At 56.1% G+C, this 22,879-nt stretch overlaps 1 protein-coding gene across 6 annotated transcripts; it reads left to right on the forward strand.

Moving 5' to 3' along the window:
* Positions 1–594: 594 nt before the first annotated feature.
* PLCB2 (phospholipase C beta 2) lies at positions 595–22,765 on the forward strand. Of its 6 annotated transcripts, none has more exons than XM_047075326.1 (32): positions 604–964; positions 4,141–4,218; positions 4,876–4,944; positions 5,581–5,721; positions 5,859–5,938; positions 6,024–6,077; positions 6,184–6,259; positions 8,696–8,796; positions 8,941–9,107; positions 9,196–9,342; positions 9,522–9,679; positions 9,943–10,025; positions 10,290–10,374; positions 10,950–11,112; positions 11,250–11,341; positions 11,471–11,567; positions 12,633–12,717; positions 12,847–12,971; positions 13,519–13,673; positions 14,202–14,366; positions 14,944–15,043; positions 15,569–15,673; positions 15,841–15,935; positions 16,059–16,134; positions 16,349–16,414; positions 16,531–16,753; positions 16,829–17,003; positions 17,137–17,213; positions 17,304–17,399; positions 17,926–17,983; positions 18,649–18,735; positions 19,082–22,765. In XM_047075326.1, exons 1-32 carry the CDS (start codon positions 881–883, stop codon positions 19,283–19,285), a joined length of 3,567 nt encoding a protein of 1,188 aa, XP_046931282.1. In that variant the 5' UTR covers positions 604–880; the 3' UTR covers positions 19,286–22,765. The 6 variants fall into 6 exon arrangements, with proteins under 6 accessions (XP_046931285.1, XP_046931286.1, XP_046931282.1 ...); XM_047075325.1 differs by having other exon boundaries at positions 605–964; positions 11,235–11,341; XM_047075327.1 differs by having other exon boundaries at positions 605–964; positions 11,235–11,341; positions 16,370–16,414.
* Positions 22,766–22,879: the final 114 nt, after the last annotated feature.

Genomic DNA, 22,879 nt, shown 5'->3' on the forward strand with positions numbered 1-22,879 from the left:
AGAGCTGGGCAAGAGAGCGCAGTGGAGGCGGTGACAAGGGTTGCTGTGTGTGTGGGGGGTAATGTTGGGTTTGTGGGGGTTCTAGACCTCTGCCAGGCCCAGAGGGCCAAGAGGAGGTATGTGCGGCGGGCAAGGGGCCTGATTGCCTCACTTGTACCTCATTTTCATGGGAGGAAGCATTGAGAAAGAAGAGCTGGGTGTGCAGCAAACTTTGCTTATTCAAACCACCAAATCCCAGCTGTGCCCAACCCCACCCTCAACACCCACCTCCAGGGTGGTCCCAGCCTCCTCAGCTGTGGGAAGAGACTCCTATACTTTAGAGCCCACCTCTGTGGAGGTCCCTTCCCCTGGGGAGCTACTTACACCCTCCCCTCAGGCCCAGCTTGGGCAACAGCATCCCCGGGGGGTCCCCATATTGTTCCTTCTCCAGCTCCTCACCTGCATCTGACCAGAGATTACTCCTGGGACTGAGGCCCCCAGCTCCAAGGTGACCAGTTCTCAAGACCCGCCCCTCTGTCCTGAACAGCACATAGAAGGAAGCCCTGAGCAGGAAGTGCTGAGGCACAGGGTGAGGGCGGGGGCTTTGTGGAGGGGAGCCTAACCTCCCTGGGCAGGAGCAGTGACCACAGCCCCCCATTGAAAGCAGGGGGGAGGAGACTGATTTAAAAGACAGATGGGCCTCTGGCCAAAGCATTCAGCTCTGCCCCCAGCCACTGCCACCCGTGGGCTAAAAGAGTATCCAGACTTCCGGACCCGCTCGATCGGGGCGGGTGCCATGTGAGCCCAGCCTGACTGGCTCTCCTCCTTTGGGCCTTTCTTTCTTCCCTCCTCCTACCCACGGGTGCCTGTCCAGCCTCTCCAAAGAGGGACGCTTAGCAGCATGTCTCTGCTCAACCCTGTCCTGCTGCCCCCCAAGGTGAAGGCTTATCTGAGCCAAGGGGAGCGCTTCATCAAATGGGACGATGTGAGTGGGGCAGGGGCCGTGGGCTGCTGGGGCACTGGGGTGCTGGGAGCCCTGTTGTCAGGGGCCTTGTTGGGGTGGGTGGGTTGGTTTATGTCTTCTGGGACCAGGCGCCTGTGTGGCTTGGCCAGGCAGCTGACACAATGGCCTGGATAAACAAACCTGGGGGTGAGGGTGTGTGGCCCTGAGTGTGTGTCCCTGGACTGCAGGGGCTAGGGCTCTGTGTCTGGATGTAAGAAGAGGATGGGCTGCCTGGGTGGTCACAGGAGGGAGTTTCTTTGGGTTTGCGTCTGTCCTTCCCCAAAGCCCCCAAGACAAGCAGGATTTGTTGTTCCTGGTCTCAGTACTAGTGGGAAGAAAGTGCCCCAGAGCTGAGGCAGGGGCAGAAGCAGAGGTGAGCCAGGCCCCTATTCTTGGCACAGAGGGTGCACTCTTGCTCGTCCCCATCTGGCCCTGCCCTGGCCCAGGGGAGCCCCACTCTTCCCATAGCTGCCGTGGGGCAGCTACACAAGGCCGGGGGACCCTAAATGAGAACTGGAGGCTTCTGCTGGGAAGGAACTGATTGACTTCTGCTTCTGCTGGCTGTTTTCAGCCGGGCTCCCTGCCACCCCCCTATCTGCAAGGAAAGGGGGAAACCACTGCTTTGCCTTGTATCTGTGTTTCCGCTGTCTGTTCCTTCCCAGACTGGGACCTGCTTCCCAGACTCTGGTCCTCCTGGCCCCTGAAAATGTGTGGCGACAGGCCAGGGACTCTCTTGGGCAGTGAGAATAATTTGGGGTCCTTTGTGAGGCTGCTAGGTGGGTCCAGTATTGGAACCACTGTGGGCTGATCCCAGGAAGGGAACTGGAAGGCTCAGGGGTGTGTGTGGGCGGGGGGCCTTAGGGCTGGTTCATTCTTACAGGTGGGATGAAGGGGTTCTGGGTCTGTGAGTTAAGGCAGCCTGGGGCTCTACATTAGGCTGAATAATCTGGTTGCCATGACTATGGGTAGGAGGCCCTGGCTAGATGCTTTCTGCTTCCCTAGAAGTGGTGTGGGGGATGTGGCATGGTGGTGACATGTCCCAGGAGACTGTGGAATGGGGGAAGTGGCTCAGAATGAAAAGTGAAGTGGCCTCTCTCGGTTCCTCTGGGAAGTGTGTGTAACTTGACTGGGCAGAGGGCCATTGGTGGGGGGGGGGGACATGCTAGCTGGCCTTCTCTGCAAGCCAGTACCTATGTAGCAGGTTGCCCCCCTCCCTTCCCTGGGGCAGGGCACAGCATGACCCCAGGAGCCTGACCTCCATGAGCAGGAATCTCCCAAGCCTAGTCACGGGGCACATGCACTTGTGAGACAGGGCTCTGCTCAGATTGCCTTTGGCCCAGCTGGCCTATGACTTGAGTATGTCGTGTCATGTTGAATAAGCACAATGCAAAAGATGTAATCAACTCCCAACTTAATTTTGTCTCCCACGGTCCCTTTACAGTGTATTTGGTGGGAGAGGCTCTTCTCCTGCCCATGGGAGGAAACTCAGCCAGTCACAAGAGATTCCATTTACTCTTGGGGAACAGACAATCCTATGGTCACTTCTCATAACACCCAATCTTATTTCGGAAACTAGTTATAACTCAAAACTCAAATCTTACTTTGGATGACATCTTCTGCCCTCCTCCTTCTAGGAATGGTTTTAGGTGGACTGCATGTGCTCTGCGAAGGCAGGATTCCCTGATCTTCCACCAAGCCCTCCGGACCATGGGTGCAGGGAGAGATGAGGGAGAGGGGACCAAAGTCCTTCATGAACAGATGCCATCATCAGTTGGCTCATGCTTTCTGAGCCTGGCAGAATGTTAGGCTTATTCTTTCTCTAGTGGACACTTTTGAGGATTCTCCTCAAAGTGAGGAGACCCTCCTTCCCTGAGCTGGTGGTCCCTTATGTAAGGGTTCCTCTGCCATCTCTATTTCAGAAGGTCGCTCAAAATTACTTCTTCAGCCCCTTGGAATCCAGTTACCACTTTCAGTTTCCTATGGTTTTGGACTCTGTCCCTCTTTCCCACAGGCCTCCTCTAAACCTCAGCACATACTCTTGTGTTCACTGCCCCAACAGACTCTGAAGTTTGGGTTTATCTAGCACAACCAGCGTCCCAATGCCTCTGACACTCGGTTTCCTGGGCAGGAGTCAGACCCCAGTCTGCTTTGCCCCACAACTGCAGGGGTGACCAAAGCTTTCTAAGTACAGTTGAAACCCCTCACTAGGTTTAAAGTGAGGGGTCAGCCCCCACCAACCCTCCCTTTGGGAGGGAAGGGAATGGAGTTCACAACACAGCTTTCTCTAAAATTATCCCCCTCCCAAATTGTTTTTTTTTTTCCCATACTCTAACCACCCCTGACCTGAGAACCTTGTTTTGACCATTGCCTTTGAAAATTCTGCATTTGGTGTGATTTGGTGTGCAGCAACTACCATGCCTTATTGGAAACTTCAATTTTACCATCTTGTTTTATATGCATACGAAGACCATTAAAATGAAATATAGCCTGTGTGCTCTGTGAGTGGAACAAGAATTTAGAGCCATTCACTGGCTCTTCAGCAAACACGAAGCACTAAGCTCATGGTCTAGCGCATAAACTTATGGCCTAGCTTATGCTACAGCACAGGCTTGTTTCCCTGGAGTCCATAAGCCCTTGGGGATTTTCTGGATGGGCTTCTAGGTGTGTGAACACACACACTGTTACAGCATGTTTCTGGGAAGGCTTTTCAGAAGAGGAGAGACTTGGGGTGCTCTTTGAAGGTATTTCAGGCAGGGTTGGGTTCTTAGGCTTGAAGGTGGGAATGCACTTGGTGTCTATGGGACAGTTGGATGGATTGGTGGGGAGTGGTTTGTGGAGGGGAGATGGTGAGCTCTGAAACCCTGGCCTGGGCCAGGGAAGCTTGGCCTGAGGTCTCAGAGCAGACAGCTAACCCCTTCTGTCTTTTGTTTTTCCTTCCTTCCTTCCTTCCTTCCTTCCTTCCTTCCTTCCTTCCTTCCTTCCTTCCTTCCTCCCTCCCTCCCTCCTTTCCTTCCTTCCTCCCTCCCTCCCTCCTTTCCTTCCTTCCTCCCTCCCTCCCTCCTTTCCTTCCTTCCTTCCTTCCTTCCTTCCTTCCTTCCTTCCTTCCTTCCTTCCCTCCCTCCCTCCCTCCCTCCCTCCCTCCCCACTTCTGTCTATAGGAAACCACAATAGCCTCCCCGGTTATCCTCCGCGTGGACCCCAAGGGCTACTACTTATATTGGACATATCAGAGTAAGGTGAAGCAGCCCCTACCTACCATGGCCCTGAGCTCCTGCTGATCTGTTGAGTCAAAGCAACCTTTTGATAATGTAGGGGTGGAGGTGTGAATGCTCAGGGAATACAAAAAGACCTGGAAGGGTGGCTCTGGGGGATCTCCTGTGGGCAGAGGCTATTTGCTTTGGGAGGGAGGATGCAGTCACTCCAACCATGGCTGCCTTGGGCCAAGATGTTCCAGACTTAGCATCCCTTGGAGAGAAAGAGAGAGAAAGGAAAAAGAACTGCCACTGAAGGCGGGTTCTCTACCTGTTGTTCTGGGTAAACTGGGGGCTCAGAAAGATTAAATAGGGTCTCAGTCCCTGGATGGAGGGAAGGGAGTGAAACCTGGGGAGAATCCAGGATAGCATGGGCAAGACCACAGGCTATACATCCTGAGTAACTTGAATGGCCAGGGAAGGAATGGACAGAGGAAGGGAGGAGGCTCCTATGAGTGGGGAGAACCTGATTGGTGAGAAGGGAAGGGTAGGGTCCAGGCCACCCCAGATAGTCTTGGCATCTACAGAAGGCAATTGGTCAAGATGTGAAGGGGTGTTGGAAGTTCCCTCCTCTCTGCTCTTCATTCTTGACTGACCTTTTTGTTCTCATCCCTTCTTTGCTCCTACCGGGACACCCTCCAGGAGATAGAATTTCTGGATATCACCAGCATCAGGGATACTCGCTTTGGGAAGTTTGCCAAGATACCCAAGGTAGGTGGGCCCAGTGGCATCCCAGGCTCAACATGGCCACAAGCTCTGTGGGGTCAACGCAGGAGTCCCTGTGGGTGTGGGAAGCCTAATCTCTGGAGCAAGGGGAAGAGTTCCCAGACTGGGTAGCGGGGCCTTGTCCCAGAGCAGAGGAAGGGACATGGCTGCTCCTGAGCTTTCCAGAGCTCTGGTACCATAAACAGACATGTCGTGTGGTCAGTTCCTGCCCCTAGAGCAACCTGGACTGTTTGGGTGGTACTGCTTGTGCCCACCCCCTCCCCATCTGGTTTGCCTATATATGCCTAACGCCAGTAGGAAAAATGGAGGAAGGGATTGGTGGGAAACTGGGTTCCATGAGACTGGGACCTGAGAATTCATCTTCAAATGAAAAGTGGCAAACAAAATACACAGGACTCCCAGGCCCTGCGGCTAGGTTAATCTCCTCCTGTGGGCTCTCCATCTCCACTCCGGCCCCTGGAGTCGGGGATGGGAAGGTGCGGAGGCCCATGACTCCTCAGATGGGGATGGGACTCCGCCCTGGGTGGCCATAGTTCAAACGCTGAGGGGGAGGGACAAGGAGAGCCACAGTGGGCCAGGGATGGAGGCATACTTCTGATCCCATGTCGCTGCTTGCTGCAGAGCCAGAAGCTCCGGGATGTCTTCAACATGGACTTTCCTGAGAACAACTTCCTGCTAAAGACGCTCACTGTGGTGTCTGGCCCGGACATGGTGGACCTCACCTTCCACAACTTTGTCTCCTACAAGGAGAACGTGGGCCAGGTGCATGGTGGGGGCACACCTCGCCTGGGGTGGGCACCTGGGGTAGCCTGGGCTTCCCGCGAGACAGGCCAGGGTTGCAGGGGGTGAGGGCACCTGTGTGGTCAGGGGTCTGACTGCGGTGCCCTGGGGTCCTGCAGAACTGGGCTGAAGATGTACTGGCTCTGGTCAAGCACCCGCTGACAGCCAATGCCTCTCGCAGCACCTTCCTGGACAAAATGTAAGTGCCTGTCTGCCCGGCCTTGGTGTGTGGGGTTAAGTGTGCCAGGCCCAGGGCCTAAGTGAGATGCTTTCTGCCCCACCAGCCTGGTAAAACTCAAGATGCAGCTCAATCCCGAAGGGAAGATTCCTGTGAAGAAGTGAGTTTCCCCAAATCTCTTCCCACACTTCGCCTCAGCTCCTCAAAGCCTTTCCTCTCCAGGTCTGACCCCTGTCTTTGCCTGGTGCCTTTCTCTGCTCCTTCAGTTTTTTCCAGATGTTTCCTGCTGACCGCAAGCGGGTGGAAGCTGCCCTCAGCTCCTGCCACCTCCCCAAAAGCAAGGTGAGTGGTTCTTCTGCCCCAGCCCACCCCCTCTCACCTGAGCTGGCTGTGACAAGAGGCCCAGTGTGGCCAGGTCTGGTCGGGGGTGGTGAAAGCAGGGATGATGGCACAGCCCGGCCAACAGCCCCAAAAGCCAGTTAACCCTAGAGTACTGGGTTCTGATACTAGGCACAGAGATGGAACCAGGGCAGTGGGGGTGAGGTGCCTGGATCCAGAACACGTTGGTCTACACCGCCTACTCCTGGGTGGCTGTGCGGGCAGTGGGCAGTGGACTGTGTTCAGGGCAAGCAGGTGGGTGCATCCCCATTCTAGCCTTGGAATGAAAGGTGAGAGTGAAAGTTCTCACCTAGAGGAGGGAGATAAGGTCAGCAAGGATGGGGGCAATGTGCAGAGGTCTGAAATATGGGGAAGGGGTTAGTTGTGCAGTGTGGGGAGAGGAACAGACCAAGCATTGAAGCTGCCAGGACACAGCCTTTAGCTTAACACAGGAAAACATTTTTCCCCTTCTGGCTAAATAATTTAAAATTACAAGCTGTATGCAGGGTCACCCCATGAGGGGCCTTACGTGGATTACAAAAAAAGGAGCCCTCTGGGCAGATGCAGCCCGAGCCCAGTGTTCCTGCCTGGGTAGGGGAGTGGATCTCAGTCCCCTGTGCCCATGGGGGGCACTGCTTGCACCCCATGGAGTTTTGTCTCCTGATAAGAAATTGTTATGTTATAAATAAATAAAACAAAGACCTCATCGATCACCTGTCCACATGGGTCCTTGGAAGACTACTCCCCCTCCAGGCACAGCTAGTGACTCCTTGATGTAGTCAGTCACAGGAACGCAAGCATAGGGTTAAAGACAGGGTGGAAATGGGCCCTTGCACATCCCCTCTCCTGTTCTCCTGCCTCCTGAGCTCCCACCTTGGCTAAGTCCCCCTTATTTGTCAGCTCTCCTTGTGTCCTGCTAGGACCCACTGACCTATCTTTGCTTGGAGCCGATGGGTCCAAGACCCAGGCTTAGGGAGATAGGGGCTGGCTCTCTTGTTCAGACCCTCTGCTCCAAACTATGACTGATGTTGGCCTTCCTGTATGATCCTGGAAGACATGGGATGGGTTTTTCTGGGATGAAATGCAAAGGCACAGTATCCCTGGAGACCACTAGTCTACTTTCAGTTTCTGCTTCTATAAAGATCCCTAAACTGCACATTTCACGTAAATGGAAGATACAATATGTCAGGCTTCAATCATTTAGCGTGAGGATTTCGAGGTTCTTCCATGTTGTAGCACGCATGAGTACTTCATTCCTTTTTACTGCTGAGTAATATCCCACAGTTTGGACAGACCACATGTGGCTTACGTATGTTCGTTAGTTGATGACATTTGGGCTGTTTCTACTTTTCGGCTATTTTGAATAATGCTGCTGTGAACATTCGTGTGCGTGATTTTGCCTGGACGTATGTCTTCAATTCTCTATACCTACAGGTAGAATAGTTGGGTCGTGTGGCAACTGTCTATTTAACATTTTGAGGAACTGCCAGATTGTTTTCCAAGGCGACTGACCATTTTACGATCGTACTGGCAATGTACGAGAGTTACAGTTTCCTCACCAACACTTGTTGTTGTCTGTCTTTTTAAAATTTTTGTCATCCTGTGGGAGTGAAGTGGTATCCCATTGTGGTTTTGATTTGCATTTCCCAAATGACTAATGAGACTGAGCATCTTTTCATGTGTTTACTGGTCATTTGCATATCTTCTTTGAAGAAATGTCTATTCAAATCTGCCTGTCTTTCCACTGGGCTATTTGTCTCTTTGCTGGTTGAGTTGTCCCTTTACCGGACATTCGGTGTGCAAGTATTTTCTCCTATTCTGTGGACTTTCTCACTTTCTCGATGGTATGCTTTGAAGCACAAAAGTTTTTAATTAGGGTGAAGTCCAGTTTGTCTTTTTTGTTATTGTTCCTTGGGCTCTTTGGTGTCTCTACTATCGTTGAACTGTCTATTTCTCACTTCAGTTTGGTCGGTTTTTGCTTCGTGCATCTGGGGGCCCTGCTGTTCCGCACACTGTTTACATTCAAGTTGCGTCTTTTGGAAAAGTTGTCCTCCACTTAAAAAAAAACAAACAAAAAACGAAGACAGCTCACTGCTCTGGCAGCAGCATCACTTGCTGCTAACCTTGTTTCCTCCCTGCTCTGGTATCCCTAGTTCTGATCCTGCCCCAGCCAAGGGTCTAGCCTGTGTCCAAGTTCACAGGCAAGGCAAACCAGCTAAGCATGCTTTCTGCTCAGCAACCAGCACCTTGAGAAGCCAGTGCTTGGGGGTGTACCTGATGCTGCTCGGCCCGCCCTGAGCCCTCCCTTTGACAGGCCCCCTTGCGCAGGGCTGGGCCTCATTTGTGGGTCTTAGCACTGAGAAGGTGGGACAGGAATGATCAGGTGACTATCCCCCCCAGAATGATGCCATCAATCCTGAGGACTTCCCAGAATCCGTCTACAAGAGTTTCCTCATGAGCCTCTGTCCTCGGCCAGAAATAGATGAGATCTTCACTTCTTAGTGAGCTTCCTTAGCTGGGCTGGGCATGGGGAAGGGGTGGTGGCTAAAATCCCACTTGCCATGCTGGGAATTAGGGGGCTTCTTTGGAGGAGGCGGTGGTCCGTGTTCCCCGGCCCAGGGGCTATAGACCTCTCTGGCCTGCAGCCACGCCAAGGCCAAGCCCTACATGACCAAGGAGCACCTGACCAAATTCATCAACCAGAAACAGAGGGACTCCCGCCTCAACTCTTTGCTGTTTCCGCCCGCCCGGCCTGACCAAGTGCGGGGCCTCATCGACAAGTACGAGCCCAGTGCAATCAACGTGCAGAGGGGTGAGGACTAAGGGAGCCCCTCATCCCTGTGGGCCTGATCTGCTCTGGCAGCTGGGCTGCAGCCCTGACAGCTTTCCCTTGACCCCAGGCCAGCTGTCACCTGAGGGCATGGTGTGGTTTCTCTGTGGGCCGGAGAACAGTGTGCTGGCCCAGGACAAGCTGCTACTCTACCAAGACATGACACAGCCACTCAACCATTACTTCATCAACTCCTCACACAACACCTACCTGACAGGTGACCAGGGTGACCTCACTGTGACTTCTCCTTTTACGGGGGCTGCTCCTGTTCCCTGAATCCATCCCTCGCAGGGATCGCCCACAGGCTGCAAAAGGACAGACTGTGTTGGAGAGGGCTCGGACGAGCTGGACCGGCCTCTGGTGAAGCCCCCGCCTCTCCCTTTTGCTCTGGTGCAGCTGGCCAGTTCTCTGGACTTTCCTCGGCAGAGATGTACCGCCAGGTGCTGCTGGCTGGCTGTCGCTGTGTGGAGCTGGACTGCTGGAAGGGCAGGCCCCCTGACGAGGAGCCCATCATCACCCACGGCTTTACCATGACCACAGACATCTATTTCAAGGTCAGACTCAGTGTGTGGAAGCTGGAGGCAGTGGCACTAGGGAAGGGCCCTGGGCCATAAGTTCTCTGGGGGTACAGTTGAAAGGAGGGGGGGGTGGGAGGCCTTGACCAGTGAAGGGACTAGAGGGGACCAGAGGAGACAGGGCCAGCAGTGGCCCTCCAGTTCTGTGTGTGTCCTGAAACTGGGGAGTGGGGACGGGTGCCTCTGGGGGTGGGGGGCCTGGAGCACCGACCTCCTCTCGGCTGGGCCCCCTTCTCCTCCAGGAAGCAATTGAAGCCATTGCAGAAAGTGCTTTTAAGACCTCCCCCTATCCTGTCATCCTGTCATTTGAAAACCATGTGGACTCGTATGTATCAGACCTGTTCAGCCTCATTCTCTCTCTTGTCCCCATCTCCTGCCTCTAGCTGCCCTCTCCCAACTGTCCCCCACCTCTAGCCATGCCCTCCAGCTCTCTCCCGGGTTTTATAAGTTTCTTGGGACCCCAGGCTCTCCTGTCTGTGTCCCTGCCTCCCTGACCTCCTGTGCCCCTGATGACCCAGGTCAGGGGCCCAAAAAGATGGACAAGAAGGGGGTAGAGCTGCTGAAACCTACCCACTTCTGCTCCTTGCAGACCCCGCCAACAGGCCAAGATGGCTGAGTATTGCCGGACGATGTTTGGGGACATGCTACTCACAGAGCCCCTGGAAAAGTTCCCAGTGAGTGGAATTTGCTATGGGGCATCTGGGCCTGGGGGCTGGGGCCCAGGGCAGGGTCAAGGCCAGGTTAAGGAGGCAGATGTCCCCAGAAGATGTTGGGGTTTATCCGGGAAGATTGTGGGACCAGAATCTTATCATCTACCACGTGTCAGGCACCGTGTTGGGCTTTGGGGCTATGTTAGTGACAAAAACACAGTTCCAGCCCTCAGGTTGCTTACCTTTTGGTGGGGAGACAGACAAGTAACCAGGTCGTCACAACCAGGGGCTGCTATGGAAGTACTTGGGGATCAGGGAAGTCTTCCTGGAGGAAGGGATGGCTAAGCTGAAATCTGAGGGGGAAACTGGATTATTTTGGTGAGGGTGGGGAAAGAGTATTCTAGCAGCTGGGCAAGAAGAGTGTTGTCTGAGGAACTGCGTACGTTGGGTCAGGCAGGAGCACAGCACACAACAGGATACGATGGGATGAGAGGCTGGAGAAGCAGGCGGGCCAGATGGAGCACAGCTCGGGTACAAAGTTGCTGAGATTGCACCCTGAAGGGGAGGAGTTGGTACTGACCCTCTCCCCTCTCCCTCAGCTGAAACCAGGCATCCCCCTGCCCAGCCCCGAGGATCTCCGAGGCAAGATCCTCATCAAGAACAAAAAGAACCAGTTTTCTGGCCCAGCATCCCCCAGCAAGGAGCCGGGTGGGGAGGCTGAGGGCAATTGCCCACCCAGTGCCTCTGTGGGTGAGGGCACAGGTGAGGTGGCCTGGGAGGGGGGGTGTGGGAGGGGGAGCATCTGGAGGGGGAGAGAGGGGCTGGGCCTGGAGGGGATGTATGGGGTCCCCAGGCCCCAGTGCTCATGGAGCTGCGTGTGGCAGCGTGGGCTGGTGAAGAAGGAACAGAGCCGGAGGAGGAAGAGGTGGAAGAGGAGGAGGAGTCGGGAAGCCTGAATGAGGAAGAGATCAAGAAGATGCAGTCGGACGAGGTGTGTGGAGGGCAGCCCCTAGCCCCTTCTGCTGTGTCCTCTGCGGAGCCCTCCAGGTGCGGGCAGGGGGCCACCTCCCTGGGTTCTGTACCTGCCCTCCCCTTCTCCACCCTCCCCTCTCTTCCCTAGGGCACAGCGGGCCTGGAGGTGACGGCTTATGAGGAGATGTCCAGCCTAGTGAATTACATTCAACCCACCAAGTTCATCTCCTTTGAGTTCTCTGCCCGTAAGTAAGCATGAAGCGGGAGGAAGGTGGTAAGCTGGAGACGAGGCCAGATTCAGGAGAAGGCCTTAAGAAGTACATCCTGACAGCAGAGCAGCTTGATGGGTAGGGAGAAGAGGAAGAAGGACCCCCCCCCTTCCTTGGACTTGGGGACCCTGTCTATAAATAGCCAGCAGAGGAGTCAGGCAAAGGGCTTGTTTAAGTGGCAGTGGCTCCCAGTTTCCCGGCACTGTAGTGAGAAACTTGGCACCTTCCAGAATGCTCTGGAGTGTGTCCGTGACAGGCAGGCCACTTATGACAGGCCATCTTAGCCCTGTTGGCCTGAGGCTCCTGCAGCCTTCTGCAGGTGCTGTGGCTCTCAGGGATGAATGGAGCCTCGGGCTGGCCCAAGCCCAGGAGCCCTGTTCCCTCCCCCACCTCCTATCTCCCCACCCCAGGCAGGAGAACTCCCAGGAAGGGCCAGAGGCAGAGGCAAGGGACAGTGCACATCTGCCCCTTGCACCCTTCCCTTCCTGTGCACACCTATGCTGTTTAACTTCAACTTCTCCTGACACAGGCATAATGCATTCCCCTCATCCTCTGGGCGTACCCCCCACGTAAACACCTCTTTCTGCACACACTTGTGCAGTGTGTACCTCTGCAACATTGACTCCTCATTCCTGGACCCACACCCTGCAAACTCACCTGTGCTCAGCCACGGCGTGTCCGGTCCTTGATGTATATCCTCCCTCCCCTGCCCCCAGCCCTCATGTTCAGATATAACTTGCATGCTCACTGTCTGCATATCACAGCATGTTCCTGTACCATCCAGGGCACACACCCCTCACTCTGCAGGACTGTGGCACACACCCCATCCCTGTGTACGTCTCCCACATATACCCTTTGCCCCCAGCACACCGTTACCCACATGGATCTGCACATCAGCTTGGCCCCCTACGCCCTTGGGCCTCAGTAGAAATGCTGGGTTGAAGGGATCTCTGTGCTGGAGGGAGCTAGCCTAAAGGGAGGGGAGGAAGGAGGGAGGAGGACAGCCTGACATGGGCCCCCTGCCCTTTCTCTCCGACACAGAGAAGAACCGAAGTTATGTCATCTCCTCCTTCACAGAGCTCAAGGCTTATGACCTGCTCTCCAAGGCCTCGGTGCAGTTTGTGGAGTATCCTTGAGGCCTCAATAGCCAGGGTCCCTGGTAGGGGTGGAGGGTTGGGGACAGGGCTCCCAGAAGGAGCTGTTGGGTCCTCCTGGTGTGGGTGGCCTTCGGCCGGGCTCCTAAACTCTGAGGCAGCTACAACAAGCGCCAGATGAGCCGCATTTACCCTAAGGGCACCCGCATGGACTCCTCCAACTACATGCCCCAGATGTTCTGGAATGCTGGTTGCCAGATGGTTGCCCTCAACTTCCAGACGATGGGTGAGGGTACTCCTAGGCCCCTGAGAACCTTCCCCTGCCCCCTGCCTCTCCCACCTTCACCCCATCCCTGTGGGGAGGGGGGGGGGTCTTTAGAACAGCTTGGTGTCTTTAGAACATCAGTGTCCTGATGTTTGTTCAGGCTGTGGGAGCACGTGCAGGTGTGTGAGCGGTCAGGGATCTAAATGCATTAGCTCATGCCTATATGATTGCACGTGTACGGGTATGTATGTGAAGGTGCCAGGGTGCTGGCGTGGGTTCTGGCTGCTCTGCCTGAATGGGCCCATCGAAACACCTGCTTCGCTGGCCTCAACTTCCACAGCGAGCTGTGGTCTGGTCGTGGCTTTGTTCCTGCTGACTCCAGGTTGTGGAGCTTTCCTGAGAGATGAGACACCCCAAGGGAACAGGCTAGGTCAGGAGAGACCCTCATTCTCACAGTCAACCCAAGCGCCCCATTCACAAGATAGGAGAGGCTGAGAAATATAGGACACAGAGACTGGGTGCAGACCGAGGGCCGGGCCTTCCTCACTGAGTGCCCCTGTCCCCCCAGACCTGCCCATGCAGCAGAACATGGCGCTGTTTGAGTTCAATGGGCAGAGTGGCTACCTCCTCAAGCATGAGTTCATGCGCCGGCCAGACAAGCAGTTCAACCCCTTCTCAGTGGACCGCATCGATGTGGTGGTAGCCACCACCCTCTCCATTACGGCAAGGCCCTGAGGTGGACAAGTGGCCGGGAGGGCTGGGGACTTGAGGAGAAAGACACGAGAGCTCTACTCCTCCCCTCCCAACCCCCCTCCCCTGATATCCTGAAAACTTCAGCCCAAGCCAGTTCGTGCAGTAGCAAGTTGCCTTGGAAACTGCCTCCTCCTCAGCACTGGAAGCTGCCTCTTGGTCCCCATGGAAACCAAGGGGAAGGGCTGAGGCTGGGATGGGGGAGGGGAGAAGAGTAGGCAGAGTGGGTCCACAGGAGCCCCAGGCCCTGGGGGAGGGTGCTGTTCCTTCCTTGGGGGGGGGGAGGGAGGTGGGGAGGCCCCCACTTCTTCCCTGAATGCTGGAAGCACCTGGTCGCCAAGAGCTTAGCTGTAACCCTTGAGCCACACAGCCCCAGCTGAATGGGGCTCTTCACAGTATGCAAGAATGGATGCTTTAGCCACAGGAGCTGGAGGCCCCAGGTGCTAGGGAAGGGCCTGGGTGGGCGAGCTGACGCCGGCCTCCCATGGGCCCCACCCCTAGGTGATCTCTGGGCAGTTCCTGTCAGAACGCAGTGTGCGCACCTATGTTGAAGTGGAGCTGTTTGGCCTTCCTGGGGACCCCAAGAGGCGCTATCGCACCAAGCTGTCACCCAGTGCCAACTCTATCAATCCTGTCTGGAAGGAGGAGCCCTTTGTCTTTGAGAAGGTGGGGACCTAGGGCAGGGGCTGGGGTCTGTCCCTAGTTCTTGGCCTCTACTTATAGAAAAGAGGAACTAAATAAAGGGACTTCCTTCATCCTCTCCCCTCCCCTCTCCTCCCCCCATGGCTTCCTGATTTTTAAGAGTCCCAAATCCACGTTTACAGAAATTTGTGAGCAGGTGCGTGCGTGCATGTGTGTGTGTGTGTGTGTGTGTGTGTGTGTATGTGTGTATGTTCATGTCAGGATGAGAGGCAGAAATGTGAACTCCTAGTCGAGGGTACAGAATGCCACGGAATGGTGAGGGTCTTTTGCTCTGCTCCCATTGGATGCTCACTGGCAAGGCTGTCAAGGGTGCCAGGTCTGCCTGCACCAGGACCCCCGAGCCCTGGGCTGCATACCCAGCCCTTCTCCCCTGCGTGGACCAGCCATGGCATGAGCTGAGAGGATGCCTACGTGTGTGGCCTAGAGTGTGCCAAATCTGGTAACACCTGCCATGTTCTCACACTGATGCTAAGACTTCTGAAGCTAGGGAGGTGGGTAGGTTGGCCACCTCCTAGCTTGTCCTGTCCCGAACTCTCCTTAGATCTTGATGCCTGAGCTGGCCTCCCTCAGGGTGGCTGTAATGGAGGAAGGCAACAGATTTCTTGGACACCGTATCATCCCCATTAATGCCCTGAATTCTGGTAAGGATGGAGTCCTTCTTTGCTGCTGTCAGCCGGTCTGAGACGAATGCCAGTATTAGGAGCCTGTCCAGAGGGTGGGGCCGCTTCAGGGAGGTGGCCCTGAGACCTTACCTAACCCTCTCAAGTTATCAGCCCTAAGGAGTGTGGCAAGAATAGGAAACTGACAGAGGTGGGGCCTCTGCCCACCTATCAGAATGCCTGTAATATTCTGGAACTACTGGGGCAATTTCCCAAGTAGCTGATACTTACTGGGCACTTAAAATGAGTTAGGGCTTATAACACGTTCTCACTTAATGCTAACAATAACCACATGGGTAGACTCTAGTCACCCCATTTCACAGCTGAGGAAAATCTCAGAGATTTAAACTAATCTGCCCAAGGTCACACAACCAGGAAGGTACAGAATCAGACTCAGGCTCTGGCCTCTTTGACTCTAAAGCCGGGAGTCTTGAGTAACTAGCTGCTCCTGTGCAGTGCTGGGCAGCAATGAGCATGGCTTACTGCCCACCCTGCCATGCCCAACAGGCTACCACCATCTGTGCCTGCACAGCGAGAGCAACATGCCCCTTACCATGCCTGCGCTTTTTGTCTTCCTGGAGATGAAGGACTATGTACCTGACACCTGGGCAGGTAGGAGGCCCTTAGTATGTTGGGAGCCGGGATCCACTCACTCCCCCTCCCCCTCCTCAAGCCAGCCTCCAGAGTGGGGCAGGACAGGGCATCCTGGGGTAGGTGAGGATGGGGGAGGCTTCCAGGTACATCTCCATACCAGGCCAGTGATGCCCCTCTGCACCCAGATCTCACCGTGGCTCTTGCCAATCCCATCAAGTTCTTCAGTGCCCACGATAAGAAGTCTGTGAAGCTCAAGGAAGCCATAGGAGGTCTGCCTGAGGTCTGTGTTGCCTGGTCCAGGAGCTTTGCCCTCTGGGAGGGAAGATGAGGGAGGAGGCAGAGTCCTAGGTTGAAAGACCAAGAGATGTTGGTGCTATGTTCCGAATCTGCTCTCCCTACACAGAAACCCTTCCCACCCGGGAGTCCAGTCGCCGGCCACGTCAATGGGGCACTGGCCCCACTGAGCAACGGGTCTGCAGGTAAGCACTGCAGGGTCCTCCCACAGACTGGAAGGGCCTCGACCTCTCCAGCTGTACCCACAGCAACCCCCAAAATAGACTTTCACCTGGGATGGGAACAACTGTGTGAGAAGTCGCAGCGCCAGGAAAGTGCGCTACAGGGGGCCCATAATGCCCCCCCCCCAAGGGAGGGGAGGGTAGCCTACAGAACTAATCCCGTCCCCGCACCTCTTAGCCCACGCTGTGGCTCTTGCAGCAGCCGGGGCCAGGGCCAGGGAGGAGGCCGTGAAAGAAGCTGCGGGTAAGGCCTGCTGAGTCCGAGTGATCTTGGGAACGAGCCTGGGGAGGGTCCTAGACTCCTGGGGGGGTGGTGGTGGGGGTTCTGGGAGGCGGCGCACCTCACCCCGGCCCCCGCAGAGCCACGGACGGCCAGCCCGGAGGAGCTGCGGGAGCTGAAGGGCGTCGTGAAGCTGCAGCGGCGGCACGAGAAGGAGCTGCGGGACCTGGAGCGGCGCGGCGCGCGGCGCTGGGAGGAGCTGCTGCAGAGGGGCGCGGCGCAGCTGGCCGAGCTGGGGCCGCCGGGCCCGGGGGGCTGTGGGGGCCGCAGGCTCGGCGCGAGCAAGGGCTCCCGCAAGAAGAGGTAAGGGCGGCGGCGGCGGCGGGCCCTGCCCTCCGAGGCGGGCTCAGGGCCTGTCCCCACACGTGGCCTCCACAGGACCCCGCTCTGCGAGGAGGCCGCCGGGGCCGCGCCGAGCGAGGGCCGCGAGGGCCCCGAGGGCGCGGACGCGCGCGCGCGGGAGCTGAAGGACCGCCTGGAGCTGGAGCTGCTGCAGCAGGGCGAGGAGCGGTACGAGTGCATCCTGAAGCGCAAGGAGCAGCACGTGGCCGAGGTGCCCGGGCGGGGGAGGGGAGGGGAGGGAGCCACAACCCAACCAACATCACCCCGTCCCCACCGCCTCACAGCAAAGGGCTCCTCTAGCCAAGCTCATCCTTGCATAACCGCCCCCCCCCCACCTCCCGCAGCAAATCGCCAAGATGATGGAGCTGGCCAGAGAGAAGCAGGCTGCGGAGCTGAAGACCCTCAAGGAGACCTTGGAGACGTATGATTGCCTCCCGCCCATGCCTGACTCCTATCTCCCAGGAGGGCTCAGGCCCCTCAGAACATCTTCCTGATGCTTGTCTTTCTGCAGTGATACCAAAGAGATGAAGAAAAAGCTGGAGGCCAAGAGGATAGAGCGGATCCAGGCCATGGTCAAAGTCACCTCGGACAAGATGGCTCAAGAAAGGTGAGCCCTGGAGGGAGGCCCAGGCCTCAGACTCCAGGGCAGGTCTGAGAAGGGACCACTCCAGGTGGGAAGGGGCCTGTCTACAAGTGGATCCTGACTTACTTTCCAGAGATGTGCCTGTCCCCTGGGTTTCGAAAGTTAATCCCATTTCTGTCACCTCTGATCAGAGTGTCCTCCTTAGGCAAAACACAGAAGCCATCAGAAAGGAGAATCAAAATTCTCAGAAAGGAGAATTTAAGGGAAAACCAATCATACAAAGAGGGAGGTGCAACCTTGGGACAGTAGCTCCCCCCCCACACACACCTGGTAGGACAGTGCACTTCAGTGAGGAAGCCCTTTCCTCAGACAGTGCCTGGAGCTCCCAGTGGCCCCTCAAGTCCTCCTTGGGTCCCCATGATTACCCCCTGTGGCTGGTTCTGCTCTTAGGGTGGAGTTCTCATTTTGTCTACACCCTGAGTAGACTTGGTCTCATTCAACTCTTCCTAGGGGCCCCCTGCCCTCTCTGAAACTCTGATCACCCCAACAGGCTGAAGAGAGAGATTAACAACTCTCACATTCAGGAGGTGGTGCAAGCCATCAAGCAGGTGTGTAAGAGCTGTGTCCTTCATACACACACACACACACACACACACACACACACACACACACCCTACATAGGAGGGAAGGGGTGGTCCCAGGCCTTTACTTTGCCTTTAAGAGATGCACAGTCCAGAACAGGCCCTGCAGCTAGGGATGGGAGGAGGCAATGAAGAGGAAGAGGAGTCCCCAGGCTATCCCATGGTTCTGGCCTTTGTGGGAGGGTGGGGTACCAGCCTAAGGGGATCTGTCTATGGCCAATCACCCTGGATGGAAATGTTAAGGGGCTAGATGGCCAGCGGAGGATGGGACGTGAGGGGGGCTTCCTGAGGCTCCGAGAAGTCAGAAAAGGAAGGAAAACCTGCTGAGAATGGACCTAACCGCCCCCCCCCCCCCCCCCCCCCCGCCCAGGACCATTAACAACACTAACACAGCTTTTACTGAGACCTGACCTCATACCAGGCTCTCAAACAGGTACTTGACTTGAACCGTCTCATACACTCCTGCACAATCCAGCAAGACACACTATTCATTTTACAAATTTAAAAGAACGGTTTGAAGGGTAACAAATTTGTCCCCAGTCTTAAAGCTGGTTAACTGGGACTGTAGCTGGATTCCAAGCCAGGTTGCCTGTCTGTGCTATCCTGATTCCCTGCCTCTCACTCCCACCCAGATGACAGAGAACCTGGAGAAGCACCAGGAGAAGCTGGAGGAGAAGCAGGCAGCTTGCCTGGAGCAGATCCGGGAGATGGAAAAGCAGGTGACAGGGACCACTACCCTGGCCACCAGCAGAGTTGGCCTGCCCCGGGGAGCTGCCAGTCAGGGGATGGGGTGAGGGGAAGGGGACTCAGCCTTCACTGGTGGACCACAGGCCCCGATTCCCACGGGGTCCTGGGGCCCTTTAAGAGGAGGTAGTTCTATACATCTCTTTGCCTGGTTGGTACCCCCCTTCCCTGAGAGGTTCCCTGATGGTCTCCACTACCTTCCACCTCCCACCCCAGTCTCCTGGGAGCTCTGAACAGACTGGGCATCTCCTTGTCTGACTGTCCAGAGAGTGGGCGGTTGGCCCCTTCTGAGACAGGTGGTGATCTTTGCTGTCCCCACAGTTCCAGCAGGAGGCACTGGCAGAGTACGAGGCCAGGATGAAGGGCTTGGAGGCCGAGGTGAAGGAGTCAGTGAGGACCTGCCTCAGGGACTGCTTCCCCTCTGAGGCCAAGGACAAGCCTGAGAGGTCCTTTGGGGCCTTCAAGGAGCTGTGTGAGCAGGACCCACTCACAGCAAAGGCAGATGCCCAGGAGAGTCACCTCTGATGCCCCCATCCCACTGGGACATTCTGTAAGGACATTCGCTCTTCTCTGGGATGTGGCTCCACCCCCCTGGGAGGAAAGGCCCCCGCATTCTAAGGCTGTCGGAAGCTGGGGCTCCCTTGGACTCTGGAGCCCCCTCCTGCAGCTAAGCTGGAGGAGGAGGCAGGAACCTGGTACCATCAGGGCAGGGGCCTGTCTGGGTTTAGAGGCCCTCTCCAGTCGGACTTCCTGCTCTTCATCCCTCACTTCTTCCTCTGAATGAGTGTCACGGATTCGTTGAGGGCACAAGAATATGGACTGGGAGGCAGGAAATGGGGTCCTGGCCCCACTCCACCTTTCCTAGTGAGCAACCATTGGTGCCCCACTCTGGACTCACTGTTCTCACCTGGAGGGTTAGGTCTGGCCACCTGGAACCTCTACTCTAGAACCTCTAGTTCAAGCAGGACCAAACTCCAAACCCTGCTGCTGTGAGGCCCCATCTCAGACCTGTCCTGAGTTGGCCTCCTTGTCAGCTCCCTGATGTGGAGCCTGGCACTACCTCCAAGCTCCCTGGGGACAGCTGCTTCCGGGATCCCAGGCTGAGGTCCCTTCCCTGGCCTTCTGCCTGTGGGGGACGGGAGGCTGACATGGAAAAGCTGCCTCAGATGTCTGGTCTCTGAGACACTGGGCCTCTGGTTCGCAGGGAGGGGCCAAGGAAGGCCTTTGGGACACTCTTCTAGGCCTGGGGGCGGGGGGTGGTTACTTCCTAGTATGCACCCCCACGCAGGCTGCCTGACAAGGTCAGTATCATTTTCTCTCCTGCCTTTATGAGATTTATTTATTTTTTCCCCTTCTTACTGCTACTGAAAAGAACCCTGTCCCAATATTTCCTGCCTAAGCCTGGTCTCTGCTCTACAGCTAAGAAATGGGAGGCAGGGGTAGCATGCTCCTGAAATGAAACAGCCTGGGGAGTAAAATAAAAAAACCCTTTGGGAGCTGAACCCCAGGATGAAGTCCCTTCCAGAGCCCAGTGGAAAGGAATGGCCCTGCCTCTGGGCACGAAGGGGATTCACTTCCCCTTCTGGCAGCTCTGATGCCACAACCACTGGAAAATGAGGTCACTCCTTCTCTCCACCCGCCCCCAGATGTGGGCTTTCCTTGTCTCCACCCTCAGGGCTTGCAGCAGAAGAGCCTGTTGCAAAGGTGCCCCCCACCCTCTTGGGGAGCTGTGAACCTCCAGGCCACCTGGGCCCCTTTAGGCAGACTCAGAGCGATCACATTCTTAGGCCCCCGTGGTAGTTATGGTTGAACCCAACACTTGCTCGACAGGGGCTTGGGGGCAGCTGTTCGCTGCATCTGTGGCATGGTCCCAAATCCCAAATGGGAATAGGCACTGGCCTGGGAGAAGCCAGGTGGGGATTGATTCTGGGAAGAGGTTGTTTTCTTATCAGAGAGTTATAACAAATGCCATTAGCTCTGAGCACCTGTGCCTTCGAAAAATAAACAGAACCACTGCCACCACCCTCCATACCTCTGGGGGCCGGACCTCTGGGATCTCAGCATTCCCGGGTTGCAGGTTGAGACTAGGGGTCCTGCTCATTCACAGCAGTAAGGCCTGTCATTGACACGTCCCGCTTGCATACACACTGGATACAGCCAAGGGTGGGACACTTGTACCCCAGAGCAGTGTGCTGTCTTTAGTTCTCCTGCTGGGCACTCCACTGCCCCATCTCCCTGCCAGCCCAGGGGTAGAACCGTGTAGGGATGAGGATCCAGGCTAGACGAGCTCACTGACCCAGGCACGTGGGCATAAGCCAGAGCCAGTGCCAAATAGAGTCAACTGGACAGTCCCTGTTTTTGCCCGAGACTGCTGAGGGGAAGGAGAAGCTGCCTTCCCCCGAGCCTCTCAGCCAGATCGGGCAGTTTCTGGGCTCCCCAGTGTGGAGCTGGGAAGCCCAGGAATAGGGAAGGAAATGCAATCCTGCCTCTTGGAGAGGCCTCTGCATAGCAGGTTGGGGGCCAGCCCCAGATACCCACCTCCCTGCTTTCTGTCCTCTGGAAAAAGGGCAAGGTGCCCCCCTGGGAAAATGTCATAGTCTTTGGGCCCTGGAGATGAGTTAATCTCTGGCTGTAGGGGATGTGCAGAGGAGAGGTTGATGCCTTCCCTCAGGGCCCTGAGCAGGTGAATTCCTGCTGTGTATCTGTGGGGCTGGGGCAAGGTTCCCCGTCCATTCATCATGCCTCAGTTTCACCTTTTACATGAAGAGAAGGGTCCCCGCCCCTTCCCAGTCCCATTGCTGACTCAGATACTAGAGTCCCCTGCTGACTCACCCCACCCCCTGCACCCCCCCCTGCCCCCTCCCCGGCTCTCTGGATCTCCCAGGCATGTGCCACCTGGCCCAACCCTGCCGAGCTGGTGCAACATGACAGGGTGAGGGGGCTGGTGACACTTGAGGGGGAAAGAAAGGGGTCTGGGAGGGGCGCTGGCTGCAGACAGAATGACAGACTGCAGACCTGAGCCTAGCGCCTCTGGGAGGAAGCTCTTTTGCCAGCCTGGGGCCTGCCTGGGGGAGAGGCTCAGCAGGTGGAGGGGAGGAGAGTGTGGAGTGCCTGCCTGCTCCCTGCCTCAGCTCCATCTCTTGTCAGCCTTCAGCTCCCTAAGCGACAGCTTCTAATTCTGGCTGTTGGGGCCTCTGCTCTGCAGCACCGTCTCAGCTCTCCCCCCCCCACCCCAGTTTTGCTATTTCTTTTCTGCTCAGAACCTACTGAGCCTACGGAAAAGTCAGAGCTAGGGCTCCAGGGCCTGAGACCCGCCACAGGCCTGGCTGGCTTGGTGATGACAGATGGGGCAAATGCACTGGCTGCTCCCTCTAAAGAGTGGCCAGCATGGCGCTGTCTGCCAAGCCAGGGTGGAGGCCCTGACAGGAACCTCTGGCTCCTGTGCTTCCCTGGGACTGTCTCCATCCATCCCAGGAACAGAGGCGGAAGCCCCAATGAGGAGGGAGTCCATGGTTCTTTAGGACAGAGCAGTGACCCATTCCATGTTCCCGCTGCTTCTCTCCTCTACCTGGGGTGTGTCGCTGCCTGGCTTGTCAGGTGGGCCTGCCACATGCAGATTCCAGGGTTACCTCCTTCCCCGACTCTGGAAACAGGAGGGAAGAAAGCAATTTCCCTCATGCTGCAAAAAGGGGAATTGAGTCATGAAGGGAAGGAAAGCCTTTCTTCTGCTGGGGGGGGGGGAGAGCTTTCCTGCACCCCCACTGGGGTTGGAGAGTCTATACTCACCCTGAGGCGACACCCCAGGAGGGGCCCCCATGTCTGGGGTGGGCGAGTTTGGATTTTCTACACTCTGAATAACCGTGTAGCTCTTTCCCTGACACTCTCTAGCTTGATCTTGCCAGAAGTAGGCAGGGCTAGTATTGTCGGCTTCATTTTGCAGATGAGACAATGCAGGCCTGGAGCCACACTGCTAATAAATGCCTTCAAGCTGTGACTTAACTCCAATGTCAAATGCTGTGCCCTTTTTGTGACACCAGGAGAGAAAATGGGCAGAGCAGAGGGATTAAAGAATGAGAGAAGATAAAGGGAGTGGGAGCTTGACAGTGTGTACAGGTATAT

The sequence above is a fragment of the Lynx rufus genome, unplaced genomic scaffold (assembly GCF_022079265.1).
Source record: "Lynx rufus isolate CCGP_SWC_20201006 ecotype Redwood Valley unplaced genomic scaffold, mLynRuf1.p SCAF_13, whole genome shotgun sequence".
In the NCBI taxonomy this organism is placed as follows: Eukaryota; Metazoa; Chordata; class Mammalia; order Carnivora; family Felidae; genus Lynx; species Lynx rufus.